Source organism: Bos grunniens, chromosome 15 (assembly GCF_055505025.1).
Source record: "Bos grunniens cultivar Pamir isolate PY7600 chromosome 15, Bosgru_T2T1.0, whole genome shotgun sequence".
Lineage (NCBI taxonomy): Eukaryota > Metazoa > Chordata > Mammalia > Artiodactyla > Bovidae > Bos > Bos grunniens.
Genome location: NC_141179.1, coordinates 74,964,163 through 74,981,394, shown reverse-complemented (window position 1 = coordinate 74,981,394; position 17,232 = coordinate 74,964,163). Strand labels below are relative to the sequence as shown.

At 55.6% G+C, this 17,232-nt stretch overlaps 1 protein-coding gene across 1 annotated transcript in view; it reads left to right on the top strand.

Annotated features, from left to right (window-relative positions):
* The first annotated feature begins 1,491 nt into the window (after positions 1-1,491).
* The window catches only part of ALX4 (ALX homeobox 4), a 49,858-nt gene continuing 34,117 nt past the window's right edge, over positions 1,492-17,232 (top strand). The window contains exon 1 of the mRNA XM_086341245.1: positions 1,492-2,041. Coding sequence (XP_086197371.1) covers positions 1,618-2,041 — 424 coding nt within the window. The 5' untranslated portion in view covers positions 1,492-1,617. The remainder of the gene's footprint in view (positions 2,042-17,232) is intronic.

Sequence of the window (17,232 nt, the reverse complement as noted above, 5' to 3'; positions counted from 1 at the left end):
CAGGCCCTCTCTCATTTTACTTTGCCCCTTCACCTTTCACCCCACTCCCAGCCTCCCTTGAGATATGTCTTCTGTCCTTTTCTCTGCAGTTTATCCAGGACTGCTCTTAATGGGCTCCTCCAAACCCGAGTCATCCTACAGTCAGAGCTCCGTTTCCTCCGTTCTGCGTGTTTTCGTTTTCACTGTCAGCAACGTCATCCCAGATCGGCGGAGGGACGAGCCTCAGCGTGGGTTTCAAGGCAGGCGCTGCTGCTTCCCAGCTGTGTGACCTCAGTCAAGGGCTCATACCTCTCTGAGCCTCGGTTTGCTCATCGGAAAATTTGGGGACCCCGATTTCCACCAAGCACGGTTGCTGTGAGGCGCAATCAGTGATTAGCCGTGTAGAAGGGACGCGGCTCACTGTAGTGAAGTCCTGTTCCCTTGCTGTGGCCCGTTCCAGGGCCCTGAGGCGCACACAACCCGTCAAATCCAGGCCATTACTTTTCTAGTGGGGACTGTGAGGCCAGAGATTAGACTGTCTCACCCCCACCTGAGCAGTGAGCAGGTGACTGCGCAGCGGTGAGGTGCGGGTCTCCCAACTCCCCACTCTCAAAGCGCCCTTAACCCAGCCAGAAAATCTCCTGGGCTGGGCGCAAAGCTTCAGAAACTGGAGCAGCCTGCTGGTTCTCCAGTGTCTGAGTGAACATGGATTCCTCCGCAACCCTCGCCCGTGCCCTTAAAGGGAGGAAAACAGTTAACAAGAAAGTGGCCGTGCGCAGGGTGACTGCAGCGCGCGGGTGTGTGTGTGTGTGACTGTGTTACTTTCAAGGAGGAACCGACAATAGGGAAAAGGGGTTGGAAATAGAGCAAAAGGCACCAGTTGGGAAGACAGGAAAGTTGCGCGCTACATTTACCGTAGCAGCTGCGCGCTAAATTCTCAGGGATGTGCCCCAACGACTTGCCTGCACCCAGAAGTTAGCGGCCCCTCTGCCTCCAAATGTCAAACCCTGTCAGATTTTTTGGATTGTTTTTCGTTTTTGTTTTTTTAATCCATCACTAAAGTTGTGCATGCCCCCCTCCCATAGGCCGAAGCTTGGACCCACCTAGCCTCGGGAGCCCAGGGACTCCAGAGACCTCCCTGGCCCCGCCTTGACTTGAAAAGGCCTTCGGGCGGCTCCGCGTAGAATCCCCTCGGAGTGGCGACCGAATTAGTAGCACCTCCTTAAAAGAAAGGAAGGGAGAAGGGGTAAGGGTGAGGGAGAAGGGGAGTAGGCAGAGAGGAGGAGAGGGAGACGGAAGGGAAAAAGAAAGAGTCGGGGGGGGGGGGGGAAAGCACTCTCTTTTTCCGGTTCAAAAACCTTAAGAGGGTTTGGGAGATCTGGTCAACTTTCCGAAACATCTGAATCTTTTTACAGTCCTCGGTTCTTTCCCTTGGCCAGCTGTGGGGAGGGAGAAGGGAGAGAAAGGAGGGGGTGAGGAGCCAGAGAGAGAGGCGTGGAGGGGAGGAGGGGGAGCGAGCAGGCCCGCGCGCAGCGCACAGCCACCGCCTCCTGGCCTCTCCTAACTCCCGGCCAAGGCGCGCGGTGGCGTCCTCGCGCTCCCGCTCGCGCCCCCGCCCGTCGCCCGCGCGAGCCAGGCATGAATGCTGAGACTTGCGTCTCTTACTGCGAGTCGCCGGCTGCTGCCATGGACGCCTACTACAGCCCGGTGTCGCAGAGCCGGGAGGGCTCGTCGCCTTTTAGGGCATACCCCGGCGGTGATAAGTTCAGCACAACTTTTCTGTCGGCCGCCGCCAAAGGGCAGGGATTCGGGGACGCCAAGAGCCGGGCCCGCTACGGCGCGGGGCAGCAGGACCCGGCAGCACCTCTGGAGAGCGGCGCCGGGGCGCGGGGCTCCTTCAGCAAGTTCCAGCCGCAGCCGCCCGCGCCGCAGCCGCAGCCGCCCGCGCCGCAGCCGCATCTCTACTTGCAACGAGGCGCCTGCAAGACGCCCCCGGACGGCAGCCTCAAACTCCAGGAAGGCGGCGGCGGCCACAACGCGGCCTTGCAGGTCCCCTGCTACGGTGAGTGCATGTGCGAATCCCTCGGGGCTGGGGACCCCTGGACCCAGGGCTCCGGGACCTTCGAAACGCGATCAACTTGCTGGAGGCGAGAGTTGGCGGGCTGGGGAGGCGTGGGGCCGAGCGGTTTGTGACTTTGGGTCGGAAAATGGGGATCGACCGCTCCGAAGGGACCGGGGGAATCCGTCCAGCCCCCTTGGGATCCTTCGGCCAAGGGCACGGAGCGTTGGCTGTTAAAACTCAACCCGGAGTCCGTTTCTCCTCCTTTTCGCCGTTTCCGCAAACCGCTTGCTTTGCGCTGCTTGCCGGGCCGGCTTCGAAGCGGATGCTTCGCAGCACCGGCTCCCGGCGTGACGCGGGAAACAGTTGCAGCACAACGCTTGGGCTCCGGGTTCCCGGGCCGCTGAGGCCTGACTCCTGGCCGGCTAGAAGGCTCCTCGGGCGGCGCTGCAGGTGGGAGCATCGCAGGTGCGGAGCCCGGCCGGGAGCCTGAAGCGCAGCCGGCCGGGCGCGCCGTGGATGCGGTGGCGCAGGGGAGCCAGCCGGGTGCGGGTTCGAAGACGCCCGAGGCCGCGGATGACCCGAATCGGGGTGGCTCGCAGCAGGCGAGGCGAGCGAATCGGAGTTCCCAAGCGCTTCGCCTTGGGCGATCCCGGGAGGCGGCCGGCCTCTGAACCACGCTTTAGGACCGAGCGGCTGGGAAAACAGGAAGCCACAGAGCTCCAGGCGGCGCGGTGCTGGGCCAGAGGGAAGGTTCTGGGTCCTGATTTGGGCCCAACGGGAACTCGAGGCCTAAATGACCTCCAAGCCCCCTTGAACGCGGCCACGGGACACAGGCCTGGGCCCCGGAGCGCCGCGACCAAAGAGGAGGAGAGGGCTTCTCAAGGAAGGCCTGCGGCCAGAACCTTTTCTGCTACAGGATCGGCACTGGTGAGCTCCAGTCTGGCAGGGAGAGAAACTGAGACGGATGGGAGAATCTCTGGGCTAGGAGCGCTGGGTTCACACGCTCCCCCTTGGGCCACGGCCCTCACAAAGGGCCCTGGAAACGAGCTGGTTCTGACAGTACAGTGGTTTGGCTGCGCTGATCCAGGCGGGATGAGACACCGGGCCCCGGGGACAGAGGTGAGACGGGGTGGAGGCCTTGGCGACTGGAATAACGTTAGGAAACAACTTCTGCCGATGCTTTTTTTTTTTTTTACCCTCTGCCTGGAGCTGGCTCCCCACAGGCTCAGAAGGGGTCCACTAAGTGGTTGTTGACACGCACAAACATTCACAGGGTCGTACTCTTGTCTACACTTGGATTCTACACGGACACACACACACACACACAACCTCTTCCTTAGGAGCAGCAGGCTCACACACACACCTAGTACACTCGTGTGGCCTCTCAAACCCAGAGAACAGCAGGCTGAGAGCTCCGGGGCTCTCCCCACTTCCTCTACCTCGCCTCTCCACCTTCCTGTTGGAATGAGTTCAGGCGGCGTGAATCACAGCCGCATCTCCGCACAGATGCTTCTTCCACACTCAGGCAGCGAGGGGCTTTCACCCTGTCCACGTGCCCCTGCCTGCACGCCCCCCCTGCCCCCTGGGACTCAGGCTTCCTCCCCCGCCAGGCCTCTCCTGGTTCCTGTCCTTTGGGAACGTTAGGTGTGGGTATATCCCAGACGGAACACCCCACGGACAGTTTTCCCTCCCTCTGCACTGGTTTTTCATGTTTTAGAGAAATTCCCCAGCAAGGCGTCTGAGAAAGTAGGTAAGGAGAGATTCTACGTGGCTCCCAATGTCTCATTTGGAAATGTTTTCGGCTTTGGAGGGAAAGGGGGAAAGTGTGAGACCCCTCTGAGCACCACCTCTGAGCCCTGCTGGGCCCCCACTGCCAGTCTCCATAATGCACCCTCGATAGGCAGTGGCCATGGGGCTCCCTGCTGACCTGCGTGTGAGGAGCTTCTCTAAAGCCCCATTTCCTCACCTGCATCCCAGGGAGATGACAGTCAGGCCTCACTGGGTAGTAAATGTCTCACACACACACCCCCACGGCCCCCAGCCCAGAGAGACAGAGGAGTCTAGCCTGCCCCCTCCACGTTTCTTCCGTCGGCCTCTGTGCTGCACTGGGAACCTGTAAGCACCCGCTTGTGAGGACAGGGCGGGCGCTGACCCTGCGCTGGTAAAATCCCAAAGCCGCAGGTTGGAACAAACGGCAGCTTGGAAAACACCAACAGGACTGCCCTCCCCGGCTGTCCAAGATGGAGGCACTGCTCAGGGTGCGGCAGCAAACTATGGACAGCTCTGCTTATTCGTTTCCTTCTCTCAGCAGCTGCTGTCTCTCTGGCCAGGAGGAGATTTCTGGCTCTTGTAGGTGGGGGTTGGGGAGAAAGGCACATTAGGCCCAAAAGGAGGGAACCGAGGCACCAAGAGGTGAGGTTCTGCCGCCCAGAGAGGCGGTTGCGCAGAAGACCTTTGGAGCTGGCAGCAGGCAGGGACTCTGAAGCACGCACACACCGACATGGTTCTCTCCCTACACTCGTGAGAGTGTGTACCCCAAAGGGGGAAAGTGAGTGAGTAGGAGGGAAAAAGCCTCGGAGGTTCCCAGGAGCTTGGGAAAGGCAGAGGCAGACTCAGCTTTGGTGCCAGGCTGACTGTGGCTCGGGCCGCCACCCAGTGGGGCTTCGGCCTGGCAACCACCTTTCCAGCTCCGTTGGTCCGGGGGCCAGAGGCCAGTTCCTCCATCTGTGTAACTGCTCGGAGCAAAAGTGAGGGTCTGAGGTCTCCTCCGCCGGGAGCCAGTTCTTGGATACAAGCGCTCCTTGACGGGAGAGCTGTGGGTCCGGGGGCTGCACTGGGGCCGCAGCCCGAGAGCCTGGAGCAGGAAGCCGCCTGCAGCCTCCTGTGGGGAGTTGGGGGGCGGGTGCTGCTCGGAGATGTGGAACTTGGAGGGGAGACACGAATCCAGGCTGCAGAAGTTCCTGCCCCTAACTGCGCCTCCACTGCTTCCCCGTCGGTACTGAAAGGGTCCCGAACCGTGGAGTCACGGTTCCCTTCAGGCATACACATTCACTATTTTATGCAAGAGCCCCACCGTATCCTGCCTTCTGCAATCCCAACCCCACCAGGTTCCCTGGGGCCACACGTCGCCCTTCCAAAGTCCCCGCCCATCCTGGCCCATACTTGGCGGCTTGTACCCCAGGAGACCTGCCAGGTTGGAGACCCAATGTTTTTCAGCTGCTCAAAGAGCCTCATCCCTGCAGGAGTCGGGACCCTGGCATCTCGCTCGCAACGGGGGCCAACTCTCCAAGCCGCGCTCGCCACCCCAGGCCTCGGCCAGGCGCGCCGGGACGCTTCCGAAAGCAGTCTTGCTACTTCCTTCTCTTTCGCTTTCTATTCGGTGCACGCAGGTTTTCGTTGCTAGCCGATTGCTACCTTCCCATCCCGGCGCGTGAAGGCAGTGCTCTCCGCGCAGAGGTCTTGGGAGACCTGGGCCCGGCCGGAGACCCCTGGGGCGCCACCGAGGGGCTGGCCTTGATTTGTCGAATTAGACGCAGTGATTGAATGCTAGAGATATTTATTCCCCCCACCAGCACCGACACAATCCACACACCACGAAATATGTAAACTCCACGTGGGTCATAGTCAAATTAAGCCAAAGAACCAGGGTGTGCTTTGTGTAAGAGGGATCCCCCCAAAAGACAGGGAGAAACTGAGGGGCGCGCATTAGCCTTAAGAACCCATGGATGATTGTGGGATGATGAAGGGAAAACTCAAGCGTAGGAGCTGTGACGTCCAGGATCCCCAGTCAGTTACGGGTGGGGAGGAGAAGAAGAAAGATGCTTTTAATTTTTTACTTTGTTAATTTCTATAGCCCTCAGTCTGCTGAAACAGTTCAGCCTAAACACATAGCATCTTAAATAGAAAAACAGACCTGGATTAAAGGTCTCCTATTATTTTAAAACAGTCGATGTGTCTTTATTATAATTTATATACAGTGAAGCATCCGGTTAATGAAACGTTGGAAGAATTGTTAATTACTTGCTCCAGGTATAACTATCACGTGGATGGAGATACAGACCATTTACATATTGTATCCCTAAACGAAAACTAGGGTGGGGGATTTTTTTTCAGTTGTTTCAAGGAAATTTCAGAAGAGGCTTCGGGGGAGCCAGAGAACCTGCCCCTCTCCCGATAGTGGCGTTTCTCCAGAGAATAACCTTGCCTGTCGGGCATTTGCGCAGTCCTCACTGTTGCTGGGAACTGACGGCTGCCCCAGCAACCTTGCCGCCAAAGGCTCTCCCGAAGTCGCTGAAGCCCCGAGTTTGGTGCGCTGCAGAGAGGGGCCACAACAGGAAAACAAGTTAACAGTACCAAACGTAAAATGTCGCCATGCTCCGTGAGAACTTTCGTTTCAGAAAGCAGTTGCGCGCACGCTGCCCCGTGATCATACCTTATCCCTTGGTCCCAGCCCTTTTCTCTCTTCCCGCAAATCTGCGTGCGGCTTTGTTTCGGTGACAAATTGAAATATAAAATGGAAATATAACGACCTTCGCGTCGACGGGGGCTGGGGGGAGGGAGGGAGGGGTCCCGGCGTTTGTCAGGGGCTTGGACTTTTCCGTTCACCTCTGGTCCAGGGTGCCCGAAGCGGCGGCAGGAGAAAGGATAGGAAAACTGCCGGGATCCCCAGCGGCTCCGAGGGCTTGGGGTGGAGACCCGCGAAGCCCGAGCTGCAGCGGGTGCGCCTTTCGCGGCCGGGAAAGGGGAGTTGGTGGGACGGATCTGGGAGAATGCCTGGCTGGAGGCAACCTCCGCGTCCTCAGCTCCCAGGACCCTCCACTCCCCACCAGGAAACCGAAGGACCGAGGCACTGGCGGTGGGAGCGTGGTCCTGTATCTGGACCCAGCTTACCCAGGTGCCACCTGGCCACATGCTCCCGCTCGCTACCCGGTTCCCCAGGAGGTATTACGGTCACAAGGCGGGTCATCAGATTCGAAAACCCAGACAGGGGGGTACTCAGCTGCGGGATGATACCACCCAGCGAATTTAGAGTGAAAGGCCCCCCCCCCCTCCCGCAATCCCGCTCCCCACCCCTTGGTCTGGGGCTGTGGACACCACTGGCCGAGACGGCTGGTCCAGACTAGAGAGTTGAGAAGAGGGCCTTCCTTCAAAACAGGGCCTTTTTAGAGAAACACTTCTGTCTGGCCAACAAACCTTCCAGCCATAAGCTGGTGCTTCTCAGCCATCCGAGTTCCTGGTGGTCTCCCAGGGGCCTCCCACCCAGAGGTGCAGCCTGTGCCCTCTTCTTTCGCCTACAGATGGACGGTAGCACCCCCACCTCCATTCCCTGGGGTGGCCGCGGGCAGCCGACGCCGTGCTGCCTGGACATTGTTCTCTCCAGGAAAGCTGACTCAGGAGTGCGACCGGAGCCTCCAGTGTGTCCACAGAGGGGTCGCGAGACCCCAGACACACCAGCGGCCGTGCACCCCGCGCCTCCCTGAAACATTCTGCTGCCTTAGCCAAGACTCTCTTCTCTGCCCCGTCCCACCCCCAACCAGCAGCTCCAAGGAAGAGAGGGAGCCGCGGAAGGGGAGCTGAGGCTTGGTGGAGAGGAAAAGAGACGTGCAAAGAGGAGGCTCGGAGCTGCGAAAGGCTGGGGACTGGGCAGCGGGCGGTTTCGGAATTCAGCTCCGGGGGCAGCTAGCAGGGTCACCACGGCGTGTGAGAGGAGGGTTACGGGGAGATATCATAGCCCTCCCGCGTGGAGGGTCACTGACGGAGGTGCCACCACCTGCCAACTACCCTGCTTTCCCTACGACCGCACCTCGGTTGGTCGTGTCCTGGGAACCACAGAATTGGGGCTGCTGGGCGTGGGCGCGTTGCAGCTGTGCGTTTTAGAAAGAGAGGGAGTCAGTGCGCATTTCATCGGATTCTTAAAGCAGATTGTCCTGGAGAGCGGATTTCCTTCCAAACTAGGGGTTCAGGAACCTGGGCATCAGCCCCAAGCACCTCGAAGATGGACTGCCGGGGTCCCGGGTCGGGGCAGAGCAGCAGGTTTCCCAAGCTGTCCTAGGGCAAGGCTATGGCAGAGAAGATGGAGAGGCTGTGGAAGGTTTGGGGCAGGCGCTAAGGTCCAGGTTGAGATGGTGGCGGGTCTCCACCACGCTGTTCTTAACTCCCCGCACGGCCTTGGGTCCCCTTCCCCTTCTGGATCCAGATTTTATTTCTACGAAACCAGGAGTTTGGACAGTTTCCAAAGGCCCTCTAGGGGTTACTGTGCTGGTACCAATTTGGACTCTCCCCGCTCCCCCGCCCACCCAATTTCCTGGTCCTCCTCACCCTCCTCACTTTTCTTTTGTCTGGAAGGAAGCTATGAGCACATCCCAATACCTTTACTGGTGCGGGTGGAGGCCTGGGAGTGGGTGTGAGCCCGAGTCCCGCGTGACTGTGGGGTGGTGTTCCCGGCTCACACTCATCTGTCCTGGACCAGGGTGTCTGTCCCAGGGTGATTCCAGGGACCATACATGCGTACCAATTCATGTGCACGCCTATATGGAAGCCTTGCGTGCCCCCTAGCACTTGCAAGGATGCACCTAGTATAGTCAGCAGCGTGCAGGTGAGAATGAGAACCTGCATGGGATCCTGTGCGACCCCCTCCCCGGGGGATGGACCATGCTTGTGGTCCGTGCAACCACCAGAGTCTTGGGCGAGGAGGCGGTGACTAAGAGCCTGTGCTTCATAACCTGTGGCCTTCCCCATTGCTGGTTGTGGCTCCCCGGGGAGGCAGAGTCTCCCTGGGGCCCTTGGGGGTGGAACAAGCCCCAGAGGCTTCCTAGAGCTCTCACCCAGCCCACCCACACCGCAGTGGGGCCTCCTCCCACCTCCAGCTCTTGAGCATTTCCTCAGTTCTGAGGAAGAGAAACCAGCCTGAGCACCATCTTTATGCGAGTTGCGGATCTTATTTGGCAAACGGAGGCCTGGGCTTCTCTGGTGGCTCAGTGGTAAAGAACCCACCTGCTGATGCAGGAGACGCGGGCTGGGGCTCGATCCCTGGGTCAGGAAGACCCCCATGGAGAAGGAAATGGCAACCCCCTCCAGTATTCTTGCCTGGGAAAATCCCATGGACAGAGGCAGGCTACAGTCCACAGGGTTGCAAGAGTCGGACACGACCTAGCCACTAATCAACAACAAACTGAGGCCTAAAGGGGAATGGAACCCCACAGGCAAGTCAGTGGGAAGGAAGGAAGGACTGCAGAGGGTGGAGAAGGAAGAAGGAGCTGGGGTACCTGTGCCCCTTCTCCTACCGTCTCCTTTCACTGTAATCCATCCAGTTGGCCACACACTCTGTGTCTCATGCACAGCAGATGCTTGCCCTTTCCCCCTCCTTCAGAAATGAGATGGGCTCCACTGGGAGCTCCTGGGGTTGCCAGGGCAACAGAAGAGCACCTGATGGGATTGCAGGAACTCATCCCCAAATGTGACCCAGTGGGGCAGGGACTCCTGCTCTCTGCTGGGCTCCCTGACCCAGGTTTTGTTTCCTAAGTGTGTGGAAACCCGGCAGTGAGAGCCCAAGGGTGTTAGCTGAGGCCACGTGACTTATTTCCTCCTCTGAGGCTGACCACCTGCCAGGTCGGGGACCTTGGTTGAGGCCCGGAAGTCAACCCTCCAACATGATGGGTCCTGGTGTCGGGATGGGTGTCCCGCCCAGTGTTGGAAGAGACGCCAGACGCCTCCTGGCCCAAATGCCCAGTTTTCACAGAGAAGGGGACTGAAATGCCTAATTCCAGCTCCTCACCAGACTTTGCCTGTCCCTGTTCCCGGCCTCCTGGGGGATTCTGTGAGGCCCTGGACACAGCCTCTGCCTTCAGGTCGGGATGGGGAGACAGACTAGTAGCTTGGTTCACTGCAGTTAATGGGTTGGTGCTGGAGAGGCTGGGCGGAGAAGGGCAGCCCGCTCCCAGGTGGGTGGAGCTTTACCCCGTAAGGGGAGGGCTCAGAGTTGCCACAGACCACCTGGATCTTCTCTGGTGGCTGAGTAGCTGCTTCTTTGCTTTCTCCTTCCCCACTCCATGGCTTCTCTGGACATCAAGAGCTCTGGGTTCATGTGTTGGCTCTTCCCTGGAAATTGCCTGTGTTTTTGAAATGGTCTGCTTATCTCTTTAGTTTATTTCTTCGTTTGCAAAACGGGGGCTGTGTGGGGCAGTCCCGCCTCTGTGGGAGGAAATGTGAGGATGCAGAGAGCTGATATGCCTGCAGGGTTATCCTGCAAGGTGGCCAAAGTCTGGACTAAGGGATGCTGCCTTCTCATTTCATCTTGCAGATGATGAAGGTATGTTGAATGGTGGTGGCAGTTGGGGGCCGGGGGGGTATTCTGATCAGGTTTCAGGGTAAGAAAGGAAACACTGGGGCCTTCCTGGGTTTGTGGGCCTCCCTGATATCCAGGGGTTTCCCTGGTGGTTCAGATGGTGAAGAATTCGCCCTCAATGCAGGAGACCTGGGTTCGATCCCTGGGTTGGGAAGATCCCCTTGGAGGAGGGAAAGGCTACCCACTCCAGTGTTCTTGTCTGGAGAATCCCCATGGACAGAGGAGCCAGAGGAGCCTGGCAGGCTGAAGTCTATGGGGTCACAAAGAGTTGGACACGACTGAGCGACTAAACACAGCTCATCCTATCTCAGATGACATGGGTTTACAAACATGGCCCCAAAGAGCTCCTCCCATCCTCCTGTCTGGAGGTGCAGTGGTGGCGGGTGGGGTGGCGGTGGCTGGGGAGGAGGTCAAGGATGGGCTTGGAGCCCCGGTAGGTCCGAGTCTAGACCTGACCCTGTGTCCTTGGGCCTAGTTTCTTCCCTGTTCAAGTGTCCTGCTGTGTTGGGGTCAGGTGTGGCATCGGTGCCTCATAACTGTTGTGAGGGATTGCATCTTAAGTCCCAGAGGTTCCAGGATCGTGCCAGAACCTCTGATCAGGGCAGGGTGGAGCTGAAGACCACATGAGGAAATACCTGCCTCCTGGGGAGTTTGTGAGACCTTGTGAGGCTTTTGTCTTACAAAACGGTTTTGTTTCAAACTGTTTTCCCAGAGCCTAGAGCAGGGCTTGCTGTACAGGGCAGGTGCTCAGTGAATTTTGGGAACATAGGGAGGAAGGGAGGGAGGCAGGGAGGAGGGAGGGAACCTTCCCATCCTCCTTCCCTTCCTCCTCCTTTTGAAGGAGGCGTGGGCATGGGTGAGAACCCGACTTCTAGTTCTCTTCTACCCTGGCGAAAAATATTTCCTGCGGGGACCCCTCTGAAGCGTGGTAGAAGGAGACCTTGAGTTGCTCTGTTCTGCACAGGCCTGGTGTCCTCTCAGGCTCCTGCAGTTAGAGGAGCACCGTGGCTGCAGTCTCCTGGGCCGTCTCCCCCTCACCCACCCATACACACCCTCCTCTCCTCAGGGCTCCCCCCTTCCCTGCAGTGAGTTTGGGGCCCCTGGTTCTTCTGATGACGCTCTTCCCTGGGTCCTCCCCTCTCCACTCAGCCCTGCCCCTCCCCAGGGTTCTGAGATTCCCCCCGCCAGGGGATGCCCCCCTCTGCTCGGGCCTATATGCCGTCCTGAGCTCACAGCCCAGATGAGAAGAAACACTGAGACCTGAGCCTGGGTTGGAGTCAGCTCTCACAGGTGGCGGCCAACAAAGGCGGAGGAGACTCTTGATGGAAGGGCTCCCCCCGTCTCTCTGTAGAGAAGGAGTTGGGCATAGACGGAGCTGTGAGAGGTGTGCTGCCAAAGGCTCCCCCTTCACATCTGACACATGCTGCTGCCGGGTTGTGCCCTGTGTTGTTGGGTGTGGAACACTGGGCAGCGAGTCAGGTGATTCCTGCCCACGGGGAGCTAAATGTGCAAACATCGTGGTTCTCAGGAAAAGTGCGAATGGACTGGGACTTAGTGGGTAGGGGCATTTGGAAGTGGGCCTTGGAGGTTGAATAGGAGTTCTCCAGCTGGAAGAGCTGGAAACAGCACTCTAGAGTCAGAGAGAACTAGGTCAGGAAAGTGCGTGGAATGCCTGGGAAAGAGCAGGTGTGTGACTTGCGAGGGCATGATGGGTAGAGGCAAGAATCAGCCTGAAGAATGGTGTGGGCAAAGCAGAGGGGGCCATTCACTTTCTGACGAGGGGTTCAGACTTTGGGAAGCCCCCTGGAAGCCTCTGAGCAGTGCAGTGAGAGGCTGCGTCCCCAGACTCAGTGCAGCCTCTTTCAACATTCAAATCTTTATTTTAATTAGGGATAATTTTTATTGTGGTAAAATATGTGCTGTGCTAAGTCATGTCTGGATCTTTGGAACCCTGTGGACCATAGCCCGTCAGACTCCTCTGTCCATGGGATTCTCCAGGCAAGAGTACTGGAGTGGGTTGCCATGCCCTCCTCCAGGGGATCTTCCCCACCCAGGGATTAAACCCGCATCTCTTGCGTCTCCTGCATTGGCAGGCAGGTTCTTTACCTCTAGTGCCACCTGGGAAGCCCGTGGTAACATATACGTAACTTAAAATTTACCATTTTAAGGATTTAAAATGAACAATTCATTGGCATCAAGTACATTCGTGGTGTTGTGTGACCATCACCACTACTTCCAGAACCCTTTCATCATCCCAAATGGGCCCATTAAACAATAATTCCCCATCTCCCTCTCCTCCCATTCCCTGGAAACCTCTGTTCTACTTTCTGTCTCTGAATTTTCCTACCCCAGGCACCTCATAGATGTCGAATTACACAATATTTGTCCTTCTGTGTTTGACCATTTTGTCAAACCATTGTTGACCTTTATTCTTTGACAATCTTTATTTATTTATCTTTGACCTTTATTCTGACAACTTCTTTCTTTGGAGAAAGAAGATTTATTTGCCCATTTTGGGGCAAATATTTATAAATAAATAAATATCTATTTATTTGCCCATTTTTGAATTGCATTCTTGGCTTTTGCTGTTGAGTTGTAGGAGTTTTATGTATATTCTGGATATATCTATATATGTGTGTTAGTCGCTCAGTCATGTCTAACTCTTTGCAACCCCATGGACTGTAGCCCGTCAGGCTCCTGTGTTCATGGAATTTCCCAGGCATGAATACTGGACTGGGTTGCCGTTCTCTTCTGCAGGGCATTTTTTTGACCTAGGGGTCGAACTCTGGTCTCCTAGATTATAGGTGGATTCTTTACCATCTGAGCCACCAGGGAGCCCTATATATATATATATATATATATATGATAATCCCTTGTCAGATATCTGATTTGCAAACATTTTCTCTATTGTTGTCTTCTCACTTTCCGGATAGTGTCCTTTTGATGCACAAAATTTTTTAATTTTGAAAAAATCCAATTTATCAATTTTTTCCTTGGTTGCTTGTGTTTTCATTGTCATAGCCAAGAAATCATTGCTAACTCCAGTGGCAGGAAGATTTTCCTTATGTCTTCTTCTAAGAGCTTTATAGTTGTAGCTCTTAAGTTTAGGTCTTGAACCACGCTGAGTTAATTTTTGTAGATGGTATAGGATAAGGATCAATCTTTATTCTTTCATATGCGGATATCCACTTTTCCCGGTATCATTTGTTGAAAAGACTGCCCTTTCTCCATTGAATGGTCTTGGCTGCCTTGTCAAAAATCCATTGGCCATGTATTTGAGAATTTATTTCTGGGCTCTCTATTCTGTACCACTAGTCAATGTCCCCAGTGTGGCATGGCCTCCTGAGATGAAGGTCCAGAGTTCTAGAATATAAGGAACTTCATTAAGTCATCCTGCTCAACTCCTCACCTCCAGGCCAACGACTGACCCGCCAAAGAGATTCGGCTCTGGGACACATTTGTTTTTCAGGAGCCAGAGCGGATGAGAAGTGGGGGAGGGCAGAGCTAGTGGCAAGGGTGCCCACGCCCCAGCCCTGGCCTCTGACTAGGCCTGTGGCCATACTTGGGAGCCCCCGTGTCCATCAGCTGAGTCTCCCATGAGGATATGGCCTTGGGGTAGATGTGCTCTTAGGGTCCTCACACTACCCCCTAAGAGGACCAGATCGGAGAGGACTCCCTTCCATAACATGACCCCAGAGCCCTCTCCCCACAGGGCTGGGAGGAGCCCCTGGAGGGAAGTCCATGCACCCCACCCTGCTCTGTACTCCTGGGCCCGTGAATGTCCTGAAGATTTTCTGCTTCCTCCTCATCAGAGGCATCTGCTGCTCCCTGTACCCAACCCTGGTCATCCCAAGCTCTGCCCAGGGAGTGGCTCAGCCAGGGACCAGGTAGGATTCGGCACCCCTGGTGGGTAACCAGAGGGGCAGGGGGCAACGGACAGGTGGCTGCCGCTACCAGTGGAGCAGTGAGAGCCCCAGAGGGGGCTCGCTCATGAGACCAGTATATCCTGCCTCGGGACCCCTCAGCCCAGTTGGTTAAACACAGGCCTGGTCTCCCGGCCAGGTGGAGTGGGTTGCCATTTCCTCCTCCAGGGGATCTTCCCTGCCCAGCGATTGAACTTGCATCTCCCATGTCTCCTGTGTTTCTTGCGTGGCAGACGATTCTTTATCCTCTGAGCCTTCGGGGAAGCCCAAAGGCAAGTAACAGGCGCAGCTTCTAATGCCTTGAAATCTTATAGAAACTGTGTTCATGCTACAGTCAGGCTGCACCGGCTGCCTGAATCTTCAGGTGCCTTTGGTTCAGTGAGGCCAGTATAGCCAGGACCTGGAAACAGATTTGGGCCTGTCCAGCTGAGTGCCCCTCGGCAAATGAGTTGACCTCTTTGCCTCCTTGCCTCAATTTTCCTTGTCTGTAAAGTGGGCATATGAATCCTATCTACCATGAAGGAATGTTGTGAGGATTGAGGAGGGTGATATAGGTAAAGAGCTTACGGCAGCAGAAGTGCTCAATAAATGTTAGTTGTTATTGTTGATAATAGGATGTTGCTGGAACTTTGAGTAGGTGAGGCCGGAAACTTTGACAGACAGTTATGGTTGACTTGAATGCATAAAATTGAAAAATCAACAAATTATTGCTGAGTCTATATTGTGTGGTTGACAAAGCATTTTAAAATACAGATGAGTGATGAAAAAAGGGTATAAGCTGGCTGTCTGCCCAGCATGGGGGCTGGAGGGATCAAGGAGGGGAGAAGGGTAGTCCTAGGCTCCTCAGACCCCTCAAGCCATGTCTGCTGGGGAGTTTAGGCTCCCTTCCTTAAACTGGCAAGAAATGACCGCTCCTGGAACGGCCTCCTCGTTGGGTCGGCATTGGTTCTGTGCCAGGGATCAGGGGCTGCCTTGGAGAGGCCTTGCCTGAGTGGACATCCAGGGCCAGGTTTACCTAATGAGCTACCCAGGACTCAGCCCCTCGGATAAGATTACAGGAAGCCACTTTTGTGCTCCATAAGGTCCATTCTCACTGTTTCATGGGATGAGTCATTTTCCTGACAAGCACTGTGCTGTCTCTTCAGTCGTGTCTGACTCTGCAACTCTGTGGACCCGTAGCCTGCCAGGCAGCTCTGTCAATAGGATTCTCCAGGCAAGAATACTGGAGTGCGTTGCTATACTCTCTTCCAGAGGATCTTCCCGACCCAGGGAATGAACCCGAATCTCTTATGTCTCCTGTGTTGGCAGGTGGGTTCTTTACCACTACCACCACCTGGGAAACCCTGAATAATCTTATCCATCTTTATCAACCTCAGAAAACTTTAACTGGCAACCTCACAATTGATCCAGCCATAATTTTTCCCTTCTTGTCCAAGGGGAGAAAACATATTCTTGCTTTTGGGGCTTGTAAATGATTGTTTAGTTTACCATGAACACATCTGGAGGAAGAAAACCCTTGATTTTGGTGGGAAAAACATTCTCTCTAGGCCGATGTGGTCGTTCCACAGACTGAGACATTTAGTTACTTAACCAGATTCATTTAATTCAGGTATCTGTTGAGTTGGTTGTTCAGCAGGTAGTTTTTGAGTGCCAGATGTGCGGACCAGAGTTTGACAAGACTTTTTCCCTGCCTGTGATGAAGACACTGTCTAATGGTGGAGGGTGCCATGCATCCACACTTGGCAATGCTTTGTGAAAAGCAGTTGAATTATTAGGAGTAGTTCGGGGGCTTCCCTTGTGGCTCGTGAAGAGCTAGTAAAGAATCTGCCTGCAGTGCAGGAGACCTGGGTTTGATCCCTGGGTTGGGAAGATCTCCTGGAGAAGGGAAAGGCTACCCACTCCAGTATTCTGGCCTGGAGAATTCCATGGACTGTATAGTCCATGGGGTCACAAAGAGTTGGACACGACTAAGCGACTTTCACAGAAGAAGAAGGAGAGTTTGGAGGAGGGCATGGCAGGAAATCTACAAAGAGGAAGTGGTAACAGACTCGGGCCTGGAAAGGTGATTTGGGTTTCTCTGGCAGAAAGGGCCCTGACATAGCCCTGAATCACCAAGGTTAGTTTCTATATGACAGCAGACAGCAGCGCCAGTGGGAGTGGCGGTTCATTTCTGGAACGATCCCTCTCGACACTCCCCACCCCCAGATAGCTTTTGGGTGGTATGCTGGGTGGAGGACAGCGAAGGCCCCCACAGACAAAATTCTTCTGGAGCCGTTAAATATTGGTGTGCCTGCATAGGAGAGTCGTCCAGATGTTACCAAGTGTCTAAGCAGGAGCGAGGTTTTTGGAAGGAGCTCACAGCCTCTCTGACCTTTGTCAACTGGCGCATAAGCCACACTGTCTTCGATGCAGCGCTTAAAATTAGAGTCCTCCTTTCATGCCTCTACTACAAGTTGCAGCCTGGGTCAAAATGTATGTATGGAAGGGGCTTTCTTGAACATCAGCTAGCACTTTTAAATATCTATAACAAATGACAAACAAAATAGTTTCAGTGTTTCACCCCATTTATTTCTCTGTTATATGTACGTAGAAATGAGCCTTGATTGGAAGGGGACTGGGGTGGGGGGAGCTGCTTGGGACGGAGGTCTGTGGAATGTTCTGGGCAGCTGGAGCTGGGGAAACTTGAGCTGAAGAGCATATACCTGGGGCGGGGGCGGGGGCAGGGGGAGGATGAGACACTGCAGCTTGAGGGGCTCTTCTGCGGTCTCCTCCCGCCCTGGCCTAACTTCCCTCCAAATAATAAGTGTGTTAATCTCCCGTGGAGGATTCCCGTTGACAGACAGCGTGCTGGGTGTCAGGCAGAGGTGTGCCTTCTCGCCCTTGGCCTTACTGAGAGCCCACAAACATGCTGGGAGGTGGGTCCC